This window comes from Dicentrarchus labrax, unplaced genomic scaffold (assembly GCF_905237075.1).
Source record: "Dicentrarchus labrax unplaced genomic scaffold, dlabrax2021, whole genome shotgun sequence".
Classification (NCBI taxonomy): Eukaryota; Metazoa; Chordata; class Actinopteri; family Moronidae; genus Dicentrarchus; species Dicentrarchus labrax.
In genome coordinates this window covers 361761-380769 of record NW_026136875.1, presented here as the reverse complement: position 1 = coordinate 380769, position 19009 = coordinate 361761, and the positions used below count along the sequence as shown (strand labels likewise).

The 19009-nt window shown below is 41.3% G+C and overlaps 1 protein-coding gene across 1 annotated transcript; it reads right to left on the bottom strand.

The window, feature by feature from the left end:
• Positions 1–1385: 1385 nt before the first annotated feature.
• Positions 1386–18551, bottom strand: LOC127360380 (arf-GAP with Rho-GAP domain, ANK repeat and PH domain-containing protein 1). The gene is given in 27 exon segments (XM_051394773.1): positions 1386–2096; positions 3158–3299; positions 3667–3772; positions 4032–4241; positions 4321–4535; positions 4908–4953; positions 5184–5385; positions 5672–5771; positions 7644–7770; positions 8031–8087; positions 8199–8298; positions 8651–8719; positions 8984–9166; positions 9341–9426; positions 10321–10520; positions 10678–10879; positions 10882–10941; positions 11838–11958; positions 12079–12139; positions 12435–12539; positions 13805–13909; positions 13992–14175; positions 14265–14363; positions 14448–14900; positions 16016–16074; positions 16627–16709; positions 18123–18551. Coding segments are annotated over 26 exon segments (3429 nt in total). The 5' UTR covers positions 18123–18551; the 3' UTR covers positions 1386–2042.
• Between the last annotated feature and the right edge of the window lie 458 nt (positions 18552–19009).

The following is a 19009-nucleotide window of genomic DNA, read 5'->3' as shown; positions in this document are numbered from 1 at the left end:
TACCCCACTTCTCTCCTATACTTATCCTCCAATGGTAGGACTCCAAATTGTGAAATTGTGCCATTTCCCTTTTCACCCTATTTACAGAAATAGGATCAGATTGAACTCCATCAGGTGTGTCTCCCCTCTAGATGGTAAAAACCTCACGTGGGAGCTTCAACGTTGCCATGTAACAACATCCCATCCACCCATAGATAGAAATATATATGCCTTATCACCGCAAACCTACCAAATATCTTGAAAATTCCCTATAGTCACATTATCAGGCAAAAGCTGATCTCTCACCATCACAGTTCTGCTCGGTTTACGAGATGGTACATAGAAAGTTACTTTATACATCTTATCACTAGCCTTACGTTCATGCTTATCCAAGGTCATCAAATAATCATCACAATCTGATATTCCCCTAAACATCCCAATTACACCATGAGTGTCATTCGAACAAAAGCAAACTTCTGCTTGTACAGTTTTCACTTCCACTGAACCAGGAACTCCCACAATATTTTCTCTTTGATTAGTTCTGTCTATAGTTGGCAGATCCATCATCCAAGCGCACTCTCTCTTAGGTTTATACAAATGCACTGACACAGCCATCCAAGTGTCCAGCGCTGATTCTTGCTGATACTTCAACCATGATAAAGCAGTATATTGACATTTGTCAAATAAATGTTCAAGAATTATCTCTATAATTGACGGCCATGTGCAAGTTGATGGAATCCTTGTCTGTAGAGGATCTCATCTCCACAGCCTCACTTAGAGGATTCCTAGCAGTTGTAAATTTAGAAATTATCCATATGGTCATTATAGATTTTAAACCAACTGAAGTCATAGAAGAAGTTGATACACTCATGCAATCAGTCACTCACAAAACTAGAACAGTGGATGCTATCTTTTCACTCTCCACTCAAGGGGTTGTTGCTATTGCGATTCGCTCTTAAGCAGCCGCCTGTATTTGAACATCATTCAAATCTGTCGCCACAAGTGTTGTTTTGCGTGTTACATGCCCTTCCATACAGTAATTGTGCTCTGGCATGTACTGAATGAGTTCAGGACCTGCATGAGATAGATGATATTCAGTAAATAAAAAAAAGGTTTGTGTGTTTCTATTCATATCTTATCTTAAACATTATTGCACAAATAATTTAGGGCCAGATACTTAATATGGTAAATAAATGTAAATAGCAAATTTTAAATATTAAATTATTCCTGTTATATAGAAGGTTCTCCTTTCCAACTGTGACCTCTATGGACTCCTCTTTAAATATCGGTATGGAACAACAAATATGACTCTTCTTCGTATTTGAACAAAAAGGCACCCTAAATGCCTGACTGCATCTAGACTGCTTAAATAATCTGCACACACCACACAATAACAAGACAGACGGTTCATATTTAAGGTTTTAATTATAAAGTGTTTAAATGTGAAACTGACAGAACATTGTAACAGATCAGTTTAAACTTTATATATTCCCTGTGTTCCTGTGTGACCAACAGCAGACGGAGGACAAGAAGTGATTTTATACATTGGAATCACAAACTCTACAATCTACATTTTTTATGGTTAACTGAGAAACCACAAGGAGCTTTTATCAAGGACCAAAAGTTATTGTTCATAAGGGGAAAAATGCAAGAAGTTGACAGAGAAACCTGATAAAAAAAGGTCTTATGTGAACAGGGCAGCAGCTATATTGTGTATATATATAGTGTATGCTATTTTTAGAATATTTTCCATCTCAGTTGTCAGGTGCTGTGAATGAGTGTATCAGTACTGATATATATATATATGTTATCTGTGTAACCACCACCCACCTAGAACATTCAGGAACATCAGTAAATTGTTGATTTTTATTAAATTGCAATTCAATTCAATTTTATTTTATTTGTATGGCGCCAATTCATAACAGAAGTTATCTCAGGACACTTTTCAAATAGAGTAGATCTAGACCAAACTCCTTAATCTAAAAGGTTTGTTTAAGAGACAAACTTTAGCAAATGGGGTGAAATCAAAAGTGTAGTCAAAAGTCAGATATGAGTCTTCTTTCTCAGAAGACAGTGATCTGCTCTTCCTCTTCCTCTCTTTGCTCTCCCTCAGGCGTCTGCAGAGAAACAACTCAGTTCAGTTTAAATGTTTCCCAGAAGTATCTGCTAGTTCTCAACTGCCGTCATCCAACGAACCGGATCACCTCCCAGAACCTTTAACGAACCAGGGTCTGTTCTCTGCGCCTGATTGGCTGTTCCTTAACGAGCTAATTAAGCTGAGCCAGTAACTATACTGTTCAGAACAAAGGTGATTGGATGTAACAGGTCAGCTGGTAGCTGATCAGATTATCCATCAATCTGCTGATCAATAAGCTGATGAGTGTCCAAATAATTAAAAGGTAACATATACTTTATTGTTTTATACCAACAGGAAGTGATGCTTTCTGATGAACCTTTTGTTTACAGTTGATCAGTCTTATTTTTTCAATATTTTGTTAATCAATATTTAACTCTTTATCCTGTGATATAATAACACTAACAGGTTATGTTATCAATATCATATAAAATTAAATTAAATACAAACACAACTTCAATATTGTCTCAAATAATCAATAATCAATCAAGATAAACTCCACATGGGAAAAACAAAAGCCTGATACCTGAATATAAAACATACTGCAGGATTACAGGTGAGTCACAGGTGAGTTACAGATATGTTACAGGTGAGTTGGTGAGTCACAGGTGAGTTACAGGTGAGTTAACAGGTGAGTCAGAGGTGAGTTACAGATATGTTACAGGTGAGTTGGTGAGTCACAGGTGAGTCACAGGTGAGTTACAGATATGTTACAGGTGAGTTGGTGAGTCACAGGTGAGTCAGAGGTGAGTTACAGATATGTTACAGGTGAGTTGGTGAGTCACAGGTGAGTTACAGATGAGTTACAGGTGAGTCACAGGTGAGTTACAGATGAGTTACAGATATGTTACAGATATGTTACAGATGAGTTACAGGTGAGTCACAGGTGAGTTAACAGGTGAGTTGGGGAGTTAAAGATATATTTTACAGGTGAGTTATAAGTGAGTGATAAAGACGTGACGGGTGAGTTATAAATGTGTTACAGGTGAGTTATAGAGTTACAGGTATATATAACAGTCAGTGTGTGCTTTGTGACACATTTACCAGAAACAACAGTGTGTGGTGGATGATGAACTCTCTGGTGAGTCTGAGAAGATCCTGGTTCAGAGTCTGAAACAGAGTTGGGACCAGAACCACAGCCAGATTGTGAGCTGACATCTTGTTCACCTGAGAGAACACCTGGACCCTGAGGAGGAACCAGATCTGGAGTTAGCCTGCAGAGTTCAGATCTAACAGTCGGGTTTATGTCTGCACTGTGAGGAGGAGATACAACTGCAACTGCCAACAGCAGACACACTGCAACTGCCAACAGTGGACACACTGTTATTGCCAACAGTGGACACACTACAACTGCCAACAGCGGACACACTACAATTCAATTTCCCCAAATCCCACAAATATGACGGAGGACACGACCTCATTGTTTATTATCAGCTCACTGACTCCCTCTGCTGGACAGAGGTTGGTACTACAGGTACAATACTATGTGTGTGTGTGTGTGTGTGTGTGTGTGTGTGTGTGTGTGTGTGTGTGTGTGTGTTTGCGCGCGTTACATGTAGAAGTGTCCAAACAGGGCGTTCAGTGTTGCTCGGTTGTCGTCAGGAAGTTGCCGTAGCAACCGTCGGTAGGCTGAAAACCTGGAGCGCTCGTCTGAAATCACTGAGAGACAAAAAGGACTGTTGACACAGATTATACACATTATTACTGTACAGGTATCTGACCGAGCTGCAGGTACTTTTGTTACAAATACTAGTACTGCAGACGATCCTGTGATTCAGACCATTGATCTGCAGCAGTGCTACAGCCACTGCTGTCGCTCTCTGTCGGGGTGAGACAGGAGTACTACCTGTATTTGTACTAACACTGCTGTTGCTCTCTGTCGGGGTGAGACAGGAGTATTACCTGTACTTGTACTAACCTGCGGCGTGCAGCCACTGCTGTTGCTCTCTGTCGGGAATCAGACTCTCCTGCTGGCGGACATATTGTTTAAGGGCGGAGCAGGAATCCAACACACCCTGCTCATCACTATCCAGAGGGGCGGAGCTAGGTGATGTCATCAGAGCCTCCACTAGTCGGTTCACTTTAACAGCAAGACCACAGCGCCGGTACACACCCTCCACCTTCAGACCTGTGAGACAGACAGACAGACAGAGTCAGACAGTCCCATAATGCTTTGCAGAACGTATGCATATAAACCAGAAACCGACCATGGATGGTGATGTGGGAGATGCAGCGTTCGATGGCGGGCGGTACCGAACCCCTCGACCTCACATCCATTACCGGATACAGAGACTGACGAGCTGCACTGTGATTGGCTGCAGGAGGACGCTGTGGAGCTGCTCTCTGATTGGTCAGAGCTCTCTGCAGGTGGTTGAACCAGGACTGACAGCTACGCTGCTCTTCGAAACGCAACAACACACACCTGATGAGAAAAACATCAAGATGTACCCTGTGATGTCACGTATACCTGTGGTGAGCTCAGCCAATCAGAAGTCAGGAAATAGTAGAAGTAAACATATTCTGTAGTTTTGTAGTTGATTTAATAAAATATAGCTGTATATTTGTCTTCACATTTGAATATTTTTTATTTTATTTTTTTATTATTTTATTAAGTATTTTTTTGGGCTTTAATTGCCTTTATGATAGAGACAGCTGAAGACAGACAGGAACGGGGGGCAGAGAGAGGGGATGACAAGCAGCAAGGCTCTGCCCACTGAGCTAACCGGGCGCCCAACATTTGAATATTTTTATTAGCAGTTTAATAGAAATAGAAAAATAAATGTGTGTTGCTCACCTGTCTGCAGTCACCAAGGTGATGATGTTCTCAGATGAATGCATTTCTGAAAGACAAATTAAAACCAGATTTAATGATCAAGACAGTTCATAGGTTTCATTTTCATTTTCTATCTGTGTAATTTGAAATAGATTTTATTACTTATTATAGACATTTGCTTCAAATTTTAACTTTACACTTCACTGAGGCATCATTACTAAAAAGAATAAAGAAAGAATAGAAAAGAGGCTTATACAGGTGTCTTTATGAGGTCTAAAAAAAGAAAAAGACTGTTACCATGGCGACTGAGCGTGCTCAGTTCCATCCTCAGGCTCTGTTGTGTGTGTCTGTGGACGGGATAAACGCTGACTCCGTCCTCCCACAGCAGCAACCAGGCGTCAGAATGACTCGAGGCTCCGCCCACCTCCACCACACACACTTTACTGACTGCTGAAGCCCCGCCCACCTCGGCATAAGACACACCCCCTGGCAGAATCACCTTCAAACATGAACACAGGTTATATTGATAAGTAGTACATAAATATGGTTATGATTATCAATCATATTGGTTTTACATTGTTACATCGATACGTGTAAATGTTTAATTTCCCAAATGAAGTCTGCTCTGAATCCAGTGAAACTAACTGGAGGTCTACAGAGTCAGGGTCTTTGTGGACTTGAATTGTGGATTTGGACTGAATGTCTAACCCAAAACCTGAACCCTAAAACCAGACCTGAGTCTTCAAACAGACTCAACACAGAGATAGAAACACGCTCTGCTTTACCTTCAGTATATAGACCAGGTGACTCAGCAGCTCGTCCTGGTTGTCAGCAGCACAGATCAGCTGATCACTCAACGTCACCATCTCAAACTCATGAGCTGGTCTGAAAACACACATATGAATGGGGAATGAAGTCCTTGTATCAGAATCAGAATCACTTTATTGGCCAGGTATGTGTGCACATACACAGATCACAAACACAGATTGACAGCATCAACAAACAGACACCGACTCATGTGCAGTTATGCATATCTATAAACAAACAGAAAACATCTATAGACAGTAGACAAAAAAATCTATATTTTACATGGAGGTTTCTTTATGTACATGAGATAGGTGTATATACAGTATGCATATTAGTAGTATTAATGAATTCCTAATTAAGGAAATCTAATAAGCACAGATTAAAAAAAAAACTATATATATATATATATATATATTAATAGAATGATAGAGATAGAAAATTAAATACTGAGCTCACAATTGTACTAATGTTGATTACATTACATTAAGTCGCAGTGACTTAAGGATTTATTTCCTCCAAACCAGAGTCAGTGAAGACTAGCAAAGACGATAATGGTCCGTTTGTATTCTTTTTCTGTCCACTTTAATGAAGTTAGGATGGTCTAAAGGTAAAATGAGTGTTTGTGTCTCTGGAGTCTGGTGGAGAGTGATAGTGATATTACGGCTGTTTGTTATTAAACTAAAGGTCCATCTCTGTAGGGATCCTTTCCATAATACTGTCAGACACTGACAATAACACCCTGAGTCTGTCAGTGGAACAAAAAACTACTGTTAGTGGAACAAACAACAACTACTGTTAGTGGAACAAACAACATCTACTGTTAGTGGAACAAACAACAACATCTACTGTTAGTGGAACAAACAACTACTGTTAGTGGAACAAACAACAACAACTACTGTTAGTGGAACAAACAACTACTGTTAGTGGAACAAACAACAACTACTGTTAGTGGAACAAACAACAACAACTACTGTTAGTGGAACAAACAACAACTACTGTTAGTGGAACAAACAACAACAACTACTGTTAGTGGAACAAACAACAACTACTGTTAGTGGAACAAACAACAACTACTGTTAGTGGAACAAACAACTACTGTTAGTGGAACAAACAACAACTACTGTTAGTGGAACAAACAACAACAACTACTGTTAGTGGAACAAACAACATCTACTGTTAGTGGAACAAACAACAACATCTACTGTTAGTGGAACAAACAACAACAACTACTATTAGTGGAACAAACAACAACAACTACTGTTAGTGGAACAATCAACTACTGTTAGTGGAACAAACAACGACAACTAATGTTAGTGGAACAAACAACTACTGTTAGTGGAACAAACAACAACAACTACTGTTAGTGGAACAAACAACAACTACTGTTAGTGGAACAAACAACAACATCTACTGTTAGTGGAACAAAGAACAACAACTACTATTAGTGGAACAAACAACAACAACTACTGTTAGTGGAACAAACAACTACTGTTAGTGGAACAAACAACTACTGTTAGTGGAACAAACAACGACAACTACTGTTAGTGGAACAAACAACTACTGTTAGTGGAACAAACAACTACTGTTAGTGGAACAAACAACAACAACTACTGTTAGTGGAACAAACAACAACTACTACTAGTTAGCAGCAGTAGCAGTATCAATATCAGTATCAGTGGTAGTATCAGTATCAGTAACAGTAGCAGTATCAGTAGCAGTATCAATATCAGTATCAGTGGTAGTATCAGTATCAGTAACAGTAGCAGTATCAGTATCAGTAGCAGTATCAATATCAGTATCAGTGGTAGTATCAGTATCAGTAACAGTAGCAGTATCAGTATCAGTAGCAGTATCAATATCAGTATCAGTGGTAGTATCAGTATCAGTAACAGTAGCAGTATTAGTATCAGTAGTTGTATCAGTATCAATAGTAGTATTAGTAGTATTTACCCATCTTTGAGGAAGACAGACAGAACTTCTCGCAGGTCGAGGACGTCACACGCTGCCGAGTTGTTTTCTAACGAAAAGAGAAAACGATCTTCCTCCAGTTTACCATGAAGCTCCTCCTCTTCCTCACCTGCACACACACAGACAGACTTGGTGACATTTTACACCAGTACAGTGATTGTTGTACGATGGCCTTTTGGTTCAAAACACAAAAAGATTTCAGTCAATAAAATAAATATTCTTATTCTTTGTTGTTTTTGTGAAATGTTTCCATGTTTGTCCTCTCAGAGCCACCATACTGATGTCATACAACTTCAAACATCGTTCATTAAGAAAAACAAACAAATCATCAACACGTTGTTTCATTAGCTCACTGTAAATCCATCATACCTGGGGGGCCGGAGTCAGGTCTGCTATTGGCTGACTGTGGCAGGTATGGTGGGACCTCTGAATAAAAACAGAAAATAACAGACCTGATTAAAGAATCGTCAACGACCACACCCACCAGTGATGTCACAGGGTCCCGGAGTACAGTGTGTGTGTATGTGTGTGTGTTACCTGTGTACTCGTTGAGTCGGAGCAGCTCGCTCTGCAGAGCCTGACCCGCCCTCTCAGCCAGCACGATGGGGGAGGGGCTCTGAGGGTCTGAATGACACACCTGCACACAGGTAACATCAGTCAGAAACAGGATGCAGAAAACACCAATTTACACCTCATTTACTTGCTGTCACATGTCAACATATATGTATGTATGAAAGAAACGTTCACAACAACAACAGTGTGAAACCATACGGTGTAGTACGGTGCAACGCGGTGTGACACGGTGAGATACAGTGTGACGCGGTGTGACGGGTGAGATATGGTTAAAGATACGGTTAGATAAGGTGTGATACGGTGTGATATGGTGTGATACAATGTGGTACGGTGTGATACAGTGTGATACGGTGAGATACGTGCAATGCGGTGAGATACGGTGTGTCATGGTGAGATACGGTGTAAACCCATCAGACCTTTGCTCCTGAGCAGATCAGAGACATTGTTTCTTCTATGTTGGCTCCACTAACGACCTCCCGCAGTCTCTGCAACAACAAATACAACATCCAATCAAAAAACTTTTATTATTATTCATTTTATCCAAACTTTGATTTTTTCTGAAGTGTTTCTATTAACACAGAATTCTTGTTTCTCATTCTGAAATACATTCACATTACATTAATGTGTTCATACCTCGTACACTAACACTGATAAATATGTTCATGTGATTTATCATGTGATTCATATGTTTTGGTTACAGGTAAAAGTCATACATGAGTTACCATGGTAACTGTGTTTGAGTGTCACACCTGGTCCATCAGAGAGTGCGATGACGCCAGAGTGTGGACTCGTCTGTAGCGACCCCCGCAATATTTGTCCTGGATGAACTTTGACCTCTCCTTGTCAGACGAGTCTGGGCGCAGCTGCTCCGCCGCCGGCACAGCTGGAGCCCACACCTGATTGGCCAGCCGGTTACCATAGGTAACAAACAGCTGGGAGAGGAAAGAGTGAAAGGCCATCTATGAGTGGTTCAGTCCCCCCCCCCACCACCACCTGTATGAGTGGTTCAGTCTGTTCCCCCTCACCTGAGTGGTTCAGTCTGTTCCCCCTACCTGAGTAGTTCAGTCCCCCCTCACCTGTATGTGTGGTTCAGTGCCCCCCCTCACCTGTATGAGTGGTTCAGTCCAGACCTTGTTGTCCATCTTCAGACTGCGTACCTTGGACAGGTTGCTGCCCAGACCTCGATGCTGACCTGAAAACAGACGCTGTTAGCATTCTGCATTCAAACCAACTGACAATAGATCAGGAAGTATTGGATACCTGTCCTCAGTGGACCCTAACCCCCCCAGTCATATTGATCAATATCAATAACTGCAGGAAGTTTGTAAAACCAGAGATTTGGATGATTATTTTTATACAAATCGGTATTATGTATTTTGTGTTTCAAATCCAAGAGTGAAGACTCTCTTCAACAATAATCTAAACTTCATTTAGTTTTATTAACAGAAATACGGACATATAGGCCTACTGTGTTTATAAGTACTATACTGTTTAAGGACTCGCAACCCCACATGAACCTTTGGTGACCCCACAGTGGATGAAGATCCATTCTAGTGCCTTTTTACTTTTCAAGGTTTTCAGGAGCTATTTAACATTTATCAGCTGTAAACTTCCTGTTTATCAAACAGACAACAAACACGGAGTTTATTTCTGGAGATTAACCTGGACCAGTTTTGTGATTGATTTTATTTTCTATCAGACAAAATGGCTGTTGTGTTCTGAATCAACTGTAACTTTATTTTCAGGTAGCCCAGTAAAAGAGGACTCGCAGGAATCAAAGTGAACTATAATGATGTTTCTGAACAACAGAAGAGAGGTAGACTTACACACCAGTCTCTGACCACAAGACTGAGGACTGTCTCCTAGCTTTCATTATTAACAGCTGCATTGCAGAAGAAATCTAAATGACAACTCTTCATATTGGACGTTTCTCTAAAAACATGTAAGGGGCACAGGTTTGTGTGCTGCCTCATATTTAGAAACGCCAGTCGGCAGACAAAGGTCTGGTATCTTGGGACTACAGACGGGGTTGCACAGGTGAGGTGAACCCAGGATTATCCTCCCTGAGTCCTCCGTTAGCTCCTACCTGCACAGGCCTGACAGATGACCAGCAGCAGGTTGACTGACGCCCACTCAGGATTGGCCGAGCCGCATTCGGCACACACCTTGTTGTCTGGGTTTTCCCAAAGACGCAGCGCCACCTGGCTGCAGGACAGAGCACTCTGGATGGACGAGGACAGACTGTCCAACCAGTGGGACAGATCCTTTGACGAATCAACAGAGAGGCTGCAGACAGAGGGTGGAGCCACATAGAGACAGAGGGCGGGTCCAAAAAGGGAAAAACAAAGAAGAAAGACAAAAAAAGAAAAAATGTTAGGACTTAATATCACTGTAGTAAAGGACAGCAACAGACGGACAGATGTAAAGACAGACAGGTGTGTACTTGAAGCTCTTATATGGAGTGATGAGGGTGAACGAGTGTTTTCCAGTGGATTTGACCGTGGCCACATTCAGGGGGACAGAGAAGGAGGCGATGCCCAGCTGGAAGCTCTCCTTGTTGGGATAAAGCCAGAGGTTGTGACCCCAGACAGCAGCGTAGACACGGCTGCGCGGGTCCTTGATGGTGATTTGTCCTTGGAGTTCCGGGGGGTGGGACTTGGCTGGCCTCGAGACGCCAGCAGAGACGAGACCCAACCTTCCTGAACCTCTGAGAGACAAGAAGAAGTATAAGTACACTGACTGGTCACACTGAAGAAGCTCGGACACAGCACTGTGGAGACTCATCACAACATTACAGTCTGAACTCCAGCTGAATGGAATATCAGTGGTATATTCTCCAGTGTTATTATCAGGCAAATTAATATAAAAGGAGAGAGGGGGACTGAAGGCTGTTGTTCACGGTTGATTAACAGGAGAAGAAAGAATGAAGGTAAATATTAATATCACAGATGGAGCTGGTAGTATTAGCAGCTACTGTCAATCTATTTTACTGAGCAGCAGAAGAGGAGGAAGAGGAAGATGGTGCTATCTTGCTGTTTGTCTTTAAGTTATCTTATGAAGTTTACCTAAAGCAGTGCTTAACTAAACAGAATAAATACGGAACAGGAGAAAGAAATGTTGCTGAAGTCGTCTGCTGCATTGGCTGCGTTGGTCTGTGTGACTGTGGGGGGGTTGAGAAAGTCTGTGAGTGGACCGATGGCTGGAGAAAAGAACCTCCTGGCTGCTGACTCACTAGTTCCCCCACTGGTTTTTGTGGAGCTAATCAATGCCGAAAGGTTAGAACACTTTATTGATTTGCCATTAATTTTCATAAACCTGCTGATATTCATAAACTACACAGTTGATCATTTAGATGTTGTCAGAAGTGAATTTTGTATTTAAATAATGCACGAAAATAGACGGACAGAATAGACGCAATGCATTATGGAGCGGTTGAGAGTGTGCAGATATTCTTATAATGTAGTTTACATCCGGATATTTCTCACATCAATAGAATTCACAGACTGAATAGCTGAAACACTACAGACTCAATCTGAGTATAAACTGTACGTTAGTTATAAAGGTTATAAACACAGACAGTTTCTACCTGTCGACTGTTCTCACCGTCATTATGAGCCATGAAGTCATAATGTTTCTTCCTGAAGTAAACAGAGAATCTGCCTTTGTCCTGTTTCTTCACATTGGTGATACTGGAGACATGAAACAGCACCTCACTGAACCGGTCCTGATCAACAAAACAAACACACCCATCACTGCACAGACAGACAGACAGGTATGCAGGGAGAGACAGGTAGACAGACAGAAAGGTATGTAGAGAGAGATAGGTAGAGAGACACTGACTTACTGTGCGTTTCTTCCATAGAGACATCAGCTGTCCATCCAATGTTGCCCATAAAACATTGTGTCTATTAGAGAGAGAGAGAGAATGTTTATCTGTGTCTCGATTATCCTCCTTCCATCATCCTTTCATCATTCATCCATTTATTCAACCATCCATCTAAAATTGGTCTGGTGTTCCTCCGGGATCTGTCCTGGATCCTGTTGTTTTATTATTCATTAACTAACAGACTGTCAGTGTTTACGGATCAAACTCCAGCTACCAGTAACAGTCTGAGGACTGTTATTGGTGACTGAATCCACAGCAGCATTTCTGAGAAACAGTAATGATGATGATGATGAAGAAGATGATGGTGATGTTACCTGAAGCCCTTCCAGACGTCCAGCCAGCTGGATCGGACCACGGCGCTCTGTGGAGAGGAACTCCCACTGCCCCCCTTCTTCCTGGACACTCGAATAGTGGCAGCCCTGCAGGACGAGCACACTTTAGACTGAAGCTCTTTCTCTAGTTAAATCAATAATCTATAATCAGTGTATAAACTCTAGAGCTATGTTCTATATGGAGTTGATTCAATCAATAATCTATAATCATTAAACAGTTTACAAACTCTAGAGCTATGTTCTTTATGTAGCTGATTCAATCAATAATCAATAATCAGAAGCTGTCATACATTGACTCTTTACCATCCACTGTTTAGATCTTGGTGCTTTTGAACTCTAGATTTGAACCGGATGAAGGATTTTAGTCATTGGACGTCTGGATCTTAAATTATCAGAGAAACAAGCCCCTCCGGGACGTCCTTTGTCTGTCCAACAGTGTGGGAGAAGCAGTGATTGTTAAGGTGGAACTGCTTTATTCAGTGTGTTTAGTGGTTTTAATCAGCGGGTCTGTTTGTGTTGGAGAGGAGGAGACCTCTGTGGATCATTGGGCTCCTGGTAGAAACCTCCTGAACCATGAACACTGAAGGAATCCTAACCGGGAGAAGCTGACTGCAATGACGCCAATGGTGGTGAAGACAACAACTCCCATGATCCCACTTTTTGATAATGACCCATTCTTATTGTTTTATTGTGAGAGACCCCTAGTGGCAGGAATTACCAATTGTAGGTTTATCTGCTGTAAAATCTCACAGAAGTAGAAGAAGAAGGAAGCAACAAACACAATATTCACAATGATGATGATTAACAGGACTCTTATTAAATATGACGTTTGGTGCAGATTGGACAATTTAAAGTGAAATTCCAACAACTTCATGGCGATGTCAATTTTGGATTCCACAGCACAGTTCTTGGTAACTTTTCACTTTAGATTGCACTGACCAAATCTGAAGTCAACCATGATCAGTTCCCTAGCAGGAGTTCTTTAAAGTACAACGTGTGTAAATGACAGAGATAACATATTGTAGGTTTAAACTCTGGAGTGAGTTTCACCAAAAAAAGTTATAAAGTTGAGCTAGGTATACTAACTAGCTAATGTAGCTATACAGTAGGTCTTTGTACTCAGTGAGGCCATAGATTGTCTGTAATGGCCCTCAGAAACACTCCGGCGGCGTCAGAAGACAGAAAGAAATTGATTGGACGCAGCATTAGAATACGCCTGAGTGCAGGAAGAGTCATCAAATACTTTTATTATCAGGAAACTCTAAAATACTTCCTGTCCCTGTTGGACAGAAACTGTAAGACAGGAGACAGGTGTGTTTAAATCTGGACTCTGAAACGGTATGAATGAGTACCTCGGCGTCTTCTGTTTCAGAGGCTTTGCTGATTGACCAGGAGGACGAGGAGGGGGCGGAGCCGGTCGAGTGGGGATTAGACGGCCTGAAGGGGTCGACGGGAAACTGGAAGACAAAGACAGGACGATGTGTTGGCAGCAGTAGACGAAGTGTCTCAGTAGGACTTATTGTAGTACTGCATACGTACTTGATGGTGTTAGAAGCAGGATCTCCTTCCATTGGTCCATTGGCACCAGAGGGGGCGGGGCTAACTCCTGTTTCTTCCTCCTCATTAGATGAGTCAGTGTCAACTTCCTCTTGACTCGCCCAACTAGCCAACAGGGTGATGTATGGGGTTTCTTCTTTATTGGCATGAGGAGACGGGCTAAAGACTGGAACCAGAACAAAGACAGAGGAATCAGACCGGCAGGAGGGTCCAGACCAGGGTCTACACCAGGATGAGAGGCTGTAAGCACAATACCTTCCTCTGTTGGCTCAGCAGCTCCCTCTAGTAAAGGTAACGTGACTTCTGCATTCTGGTCTAAAGCTGACATCACAAGCTGTGACAGCGCCCCAACATCTGCACAGAAACAGTCAACCAGGAGTGTCGGTTAAACTAAAGTCTGATTGATTGATTGATTGATTGATTGATTGATTGATGTACCTGTACAATCTCCAGGCCTCGGCCGTGAGGGGGGCGGGTCTGATAGGGTGGAGCAAACAGCTGGATTAGCCGCACTGCTAACAATACTGGCTAAACTGGGTATGTTAGCTAATGAGCTAAAGATGCTGTCTAAGCTGGCAGCACCGGTGTTAGCGGCAGATACAGATGTGGTGGTGGAGGCAGCTGGGTTAACCACAGCGCTAGCAGCTCCTGCTAAGCTAGGTATGTTAGCAGCAATGCTGTTAGCCATGCTGTCTATTGAGGGTGGGGCAGAGGGGGCTGGGGGTGTTGGCACAGAGGGGGCGGAGCCACCGATGGAGGTTGCAAATCCAGCCAATGACGGGATGTTGGTGGCGATCATGTCAGTGACGCCAGCCAGAGTCGGGAAGACGTCGCCGCGGTCCAACACAACGAGAGGAGGAGAAGGAGGAGGAGGAGGTGTTGCATCATCACCTGAAGAGGAGGACACAGTGATATCATAATCCGCTGATAGGCTGAGACATCTGTCAATCAAACAACCAGCTGCACTTCCTCTGATGTCAGACTCTGAACTCTGTCTTTACACAATAAGAGCCTCCTTATGATGCCTGAAAAGAGACTTTCACAATAAGAGTCCTAGTGTGATCCCAGAGAGGAGACTATCACAATAAGAGTCCTAGTGTGATCCCAGAGAGGAGACTATCACAATAAGAGTCCTAGTGTGATCCCAGAGAGGATACTATCACAATAAGAGTCCTATGGTGATCCCAGAAAGGAGACTATCACAATAAGAGTCCTATGGTGATCCCAGAAAGGAGACTATCACAATAAGAGTCCTATGGTGATCCCAGAGGATACTATCATTTCATTTTTCTTATCATTAAATCTGAATGTTCAGACTCAGTACAACAACCTGTGAGTCCGTCTCTTAATACTGTCTGACTTCCTGTCTGTGGCTATCAACTCCGAGCTGAGTGGTTCCTACTGAAGACTTTAATAACTCCTCACAGATATATAGTTTCATGTTTATGAAAGTTCAGACATTTCCTCTAAACAGCAGCTTTTATTAAACAGGAGTATATCATAAATAGGCAATAAATAGTGCAGTTTGTTGGGGATTATTTTCGGCTTTCTAGAATATTTGGGGCATTTAAACAACTGGAAGAATGTGGAAATTCAGAGTTTCTAAGAGAAAATCTTTCTGTAAAACAGTCTGTAAACCAAAACAAGAAGGTTGGAAAAGAGAAATATTAAACCTGATTTTTAACAAAATACCTGAAACTGGTGATTAACACCCAGACCAGATTCTGTCCTGAACCAGCAGCAGTGTTTACTTTCAGCTGAGATCATATGATCAGCAGTCAGGAGACAAACTGGTTTCAGATAATCATCAGACAAGAAACAGCAACAACAGATTTAATCTGCTGGAACAAACCGGTTGGACTGCCTTAAAACACGCTGCAGCTCGTCAGCACAGTCCGACCAATCACTGACCTCAGACAGACAGGCAGACAGGGTGACTTCTAATAACAGATCAATATGATTGATTGATGTCTGATGATATTGTGTGTGTGTGTGTGTGTGTGTACCTGTACTCAGGTGAACTCCATTAGACAAAACTGGTTGCAGACTTTCACCGATCAGATCTCTGAAATACAAAAAGTATATCTGAATAAATCAACATTATGTAACTTAAAGGTTCATTCTGTAGATTTAAAGGTTCATTCTGTAGATTTAAAGTTTGTTCTGTAGATGTAAAGGTTAATGCTGTAGATTTAAAGGTCAATTATGTAGATTTAACGTTTGTTCTGTAGATTTAAAGTTTGTTCTGTAGATTTAAAGGTTCATTCTGTAGATTTAAAGTTTCATTATGTAGATTTAAAGTTTGTTCTGTAGATTTAAAGTTTGTTCTGTAGATTTAAAGTTTGTTCTGCAGATTTAAAGGTTCATTCTGTAGATTTAACGTTTGTTCTGTAGAATTAAAGGTTCATTCTGTAGATTTAAAGTTTGTTCTGTAGATGTAAAGGTTCATTCTGTAGATTTAAAGTTTGTTCTGTAGATTTAAAGGTTCATTCTGTAGATTTAAAGTTTGTTCTGTAGATTTAAAGGTTCATTCTGTAGATTTAAAGTTTGTTCTGTAGATGTCAAGGTTCATTCTGTAGATTTAAAGTTTGTTCTGTAGATTTAAAGGTGAACTCACCTGTCCAAGGGAGAGGCGGAGCTCAGACTGTCCCTCATGTAACGAGAACGAGGCTTTGGGACAGGAACTGGAGGAGGAGTCATCTGGAAGAGAGGATAAATAATCTGTCAGGAAGCATCATTGTCTCCTAGCAACAGAAATCCTGACACACCCGAGTGATCACCTACAGACTGAAAGTCTGCAGCCAACATCTAGTTTGTGGATTTATTGATCTAGAATCACTAACTGATGTTATAACTGATGCTGGCTGCAGGGACTAATCTGCTCTTGTCTAAAGAATGTTAATAGTTTGGATCTTTACTAACTGATTGATTAACTGATTGTAGATAGTATTGACTATATTTTGAACTTGCATAGTTTTTATATACGTTGTTTCTGTGACAGTTCATCTTCAGATCCCACGAGAGCGCTTCAGTAGTGGAGCATCTTCAGAGTGCGTGTTCGGAGGTTGTTCAGAGCAGCTTCCTGTCCAACCGTCTTGATTTTCTCCTCTAATCTCCTCTGACTGATTGACTTCCTGTCTGGTGCCACAGTATCGATGTATCGTGACATTCGATGTAGAATCTGTATCTACGGGTATAGTCCAAACTGGTTTCAGACTGATGAACTTTATTTGGAGTCTCACTTTGTTGGTGTCACTGTGGACAATAAATGATGATACTCTACTATCTGACTCATCTGTGTTGTTATTCTGAATCTATAAACCAATAAAGGATAATCCTCTCTGATGAAGTGGCCTCTCAAAGTTTAGTGAACAATAAGAAAAGAGAAGAGAAGACAATAAGAATCTTTATTGAATATGACACATGAAGGGACTGTAGTGTAGTGGAAGGAGAACGGTATAGACTGCTCTATGTGAGTTAACTTTTATGGTTTGGAGCCACACAAATAAAACAGTTCTGTAACTGCAGTGGAAGACAGACAGTGTTATCAGCTTCTACCTACAGAGCTAATGCAGTGACCCGACTGATGAACCAACTCACAAACTATTATTAATATTATTGGATTCAGAATTTTTTTATTTTGATGTATTGATCACTTTATTTCCAGTAAGTGAACGGGATAGCTGCAGGTATTGATCTCTACAGATACTGATTATTTTGTTTTAATTAATGTTTTCAATCTGGTGATGACATCACGTGTATGAGTCATGAGTTGACACATGACAGTTGTTCCCATGATGATGTGATCAGACAGTTGTTGCAGTTCAGCTGGAAGGTGTTTTAGTTCCATTAATAATTATTATTATCAGTAATCATAATCAGTTGATTATTCATAAATCAGAGAGCAAAAGTTTCAGAACTTTGACTTAAACCGTTAATGACTTTATCTCTAATAATAATAATAATACATCATTTATCGTGTATATATATTCTGTATTACTGTAACAATCAGACTGATCAATGCGGTTCCCTCTCAAAAGTAATGGAGTATAAGAACATAACATAAAAGTACTTTCACCAATAATCCTAAAACTTTAAAACTCTTTGTCTTACCTTGATGCGAACTCCTGAAACCAACACCTGTCGATCTGCTCACCTGTCTGTCAGTTTACCTGTCTATAGGTCTACCTGTCGATCTGCTCACCTGTCTGTCAATTTACTTGTCTATAAGTCTACCTGTCGATCTGCTCACCTGTCTGTCAGTTTACTTGTCTATAGGTCTACCTGTCGATCTGCTCACTGTCTGTCAATTTACTTGTCTATAAGTCTACCTGTCGATCTGCTCACCTGTCTGTCAGTTTACTTGTCTATAAGTCTACCTGTCGATCTGCTCACCTGTCGCCGTCTGTTCTGGTCCACGTTATCGTCCTGCTTCAGCTCTACCTGCACTCCTAAAAACTAAAGTGCCAGATTTAGTCTCTCTCCAGGTGTGTGTGTTGTTGTTTGTCTGTCTTTGTGAGGACCTGTCGGGGTGCTAAAGTGGACTCACAGCTCTGCATTAAAGGGTTAAACTGCACCTGGTTCAGGTGTGTTCACCTCAACCAATCAGCTGTCAGGATACTGATCAGCTGTTTCAACTGTGAGTGTTTTTACAGTGAAGAAGGTGAAACGTCAGCGGTTCAACCTGCTGCAGGAATGTGTCTGTGTGTGTGTGTGTGTGTGTGTGTGTGTGTGTGTGTGTGCTGTGTGAACTTTGACCCGTTTAGGAGTGAAAACAATCTGCACTGTAAAAATCTTGATTCAAAACAACTTGGTTCAGGTTTGACAGACATGATTCAAATTCTAAGGAACTTTATTTGTGCAAACACATGACACAACCAGACGGTTTACAAAGAGTACAGACACACAAACTTCAACTGTTAAAATGTTATGTAAAAAATAGAATATGTAAAAGCCAGCAGTGGGTTCGGTGAGCCTATGAATGTCCATGAATAAATAAC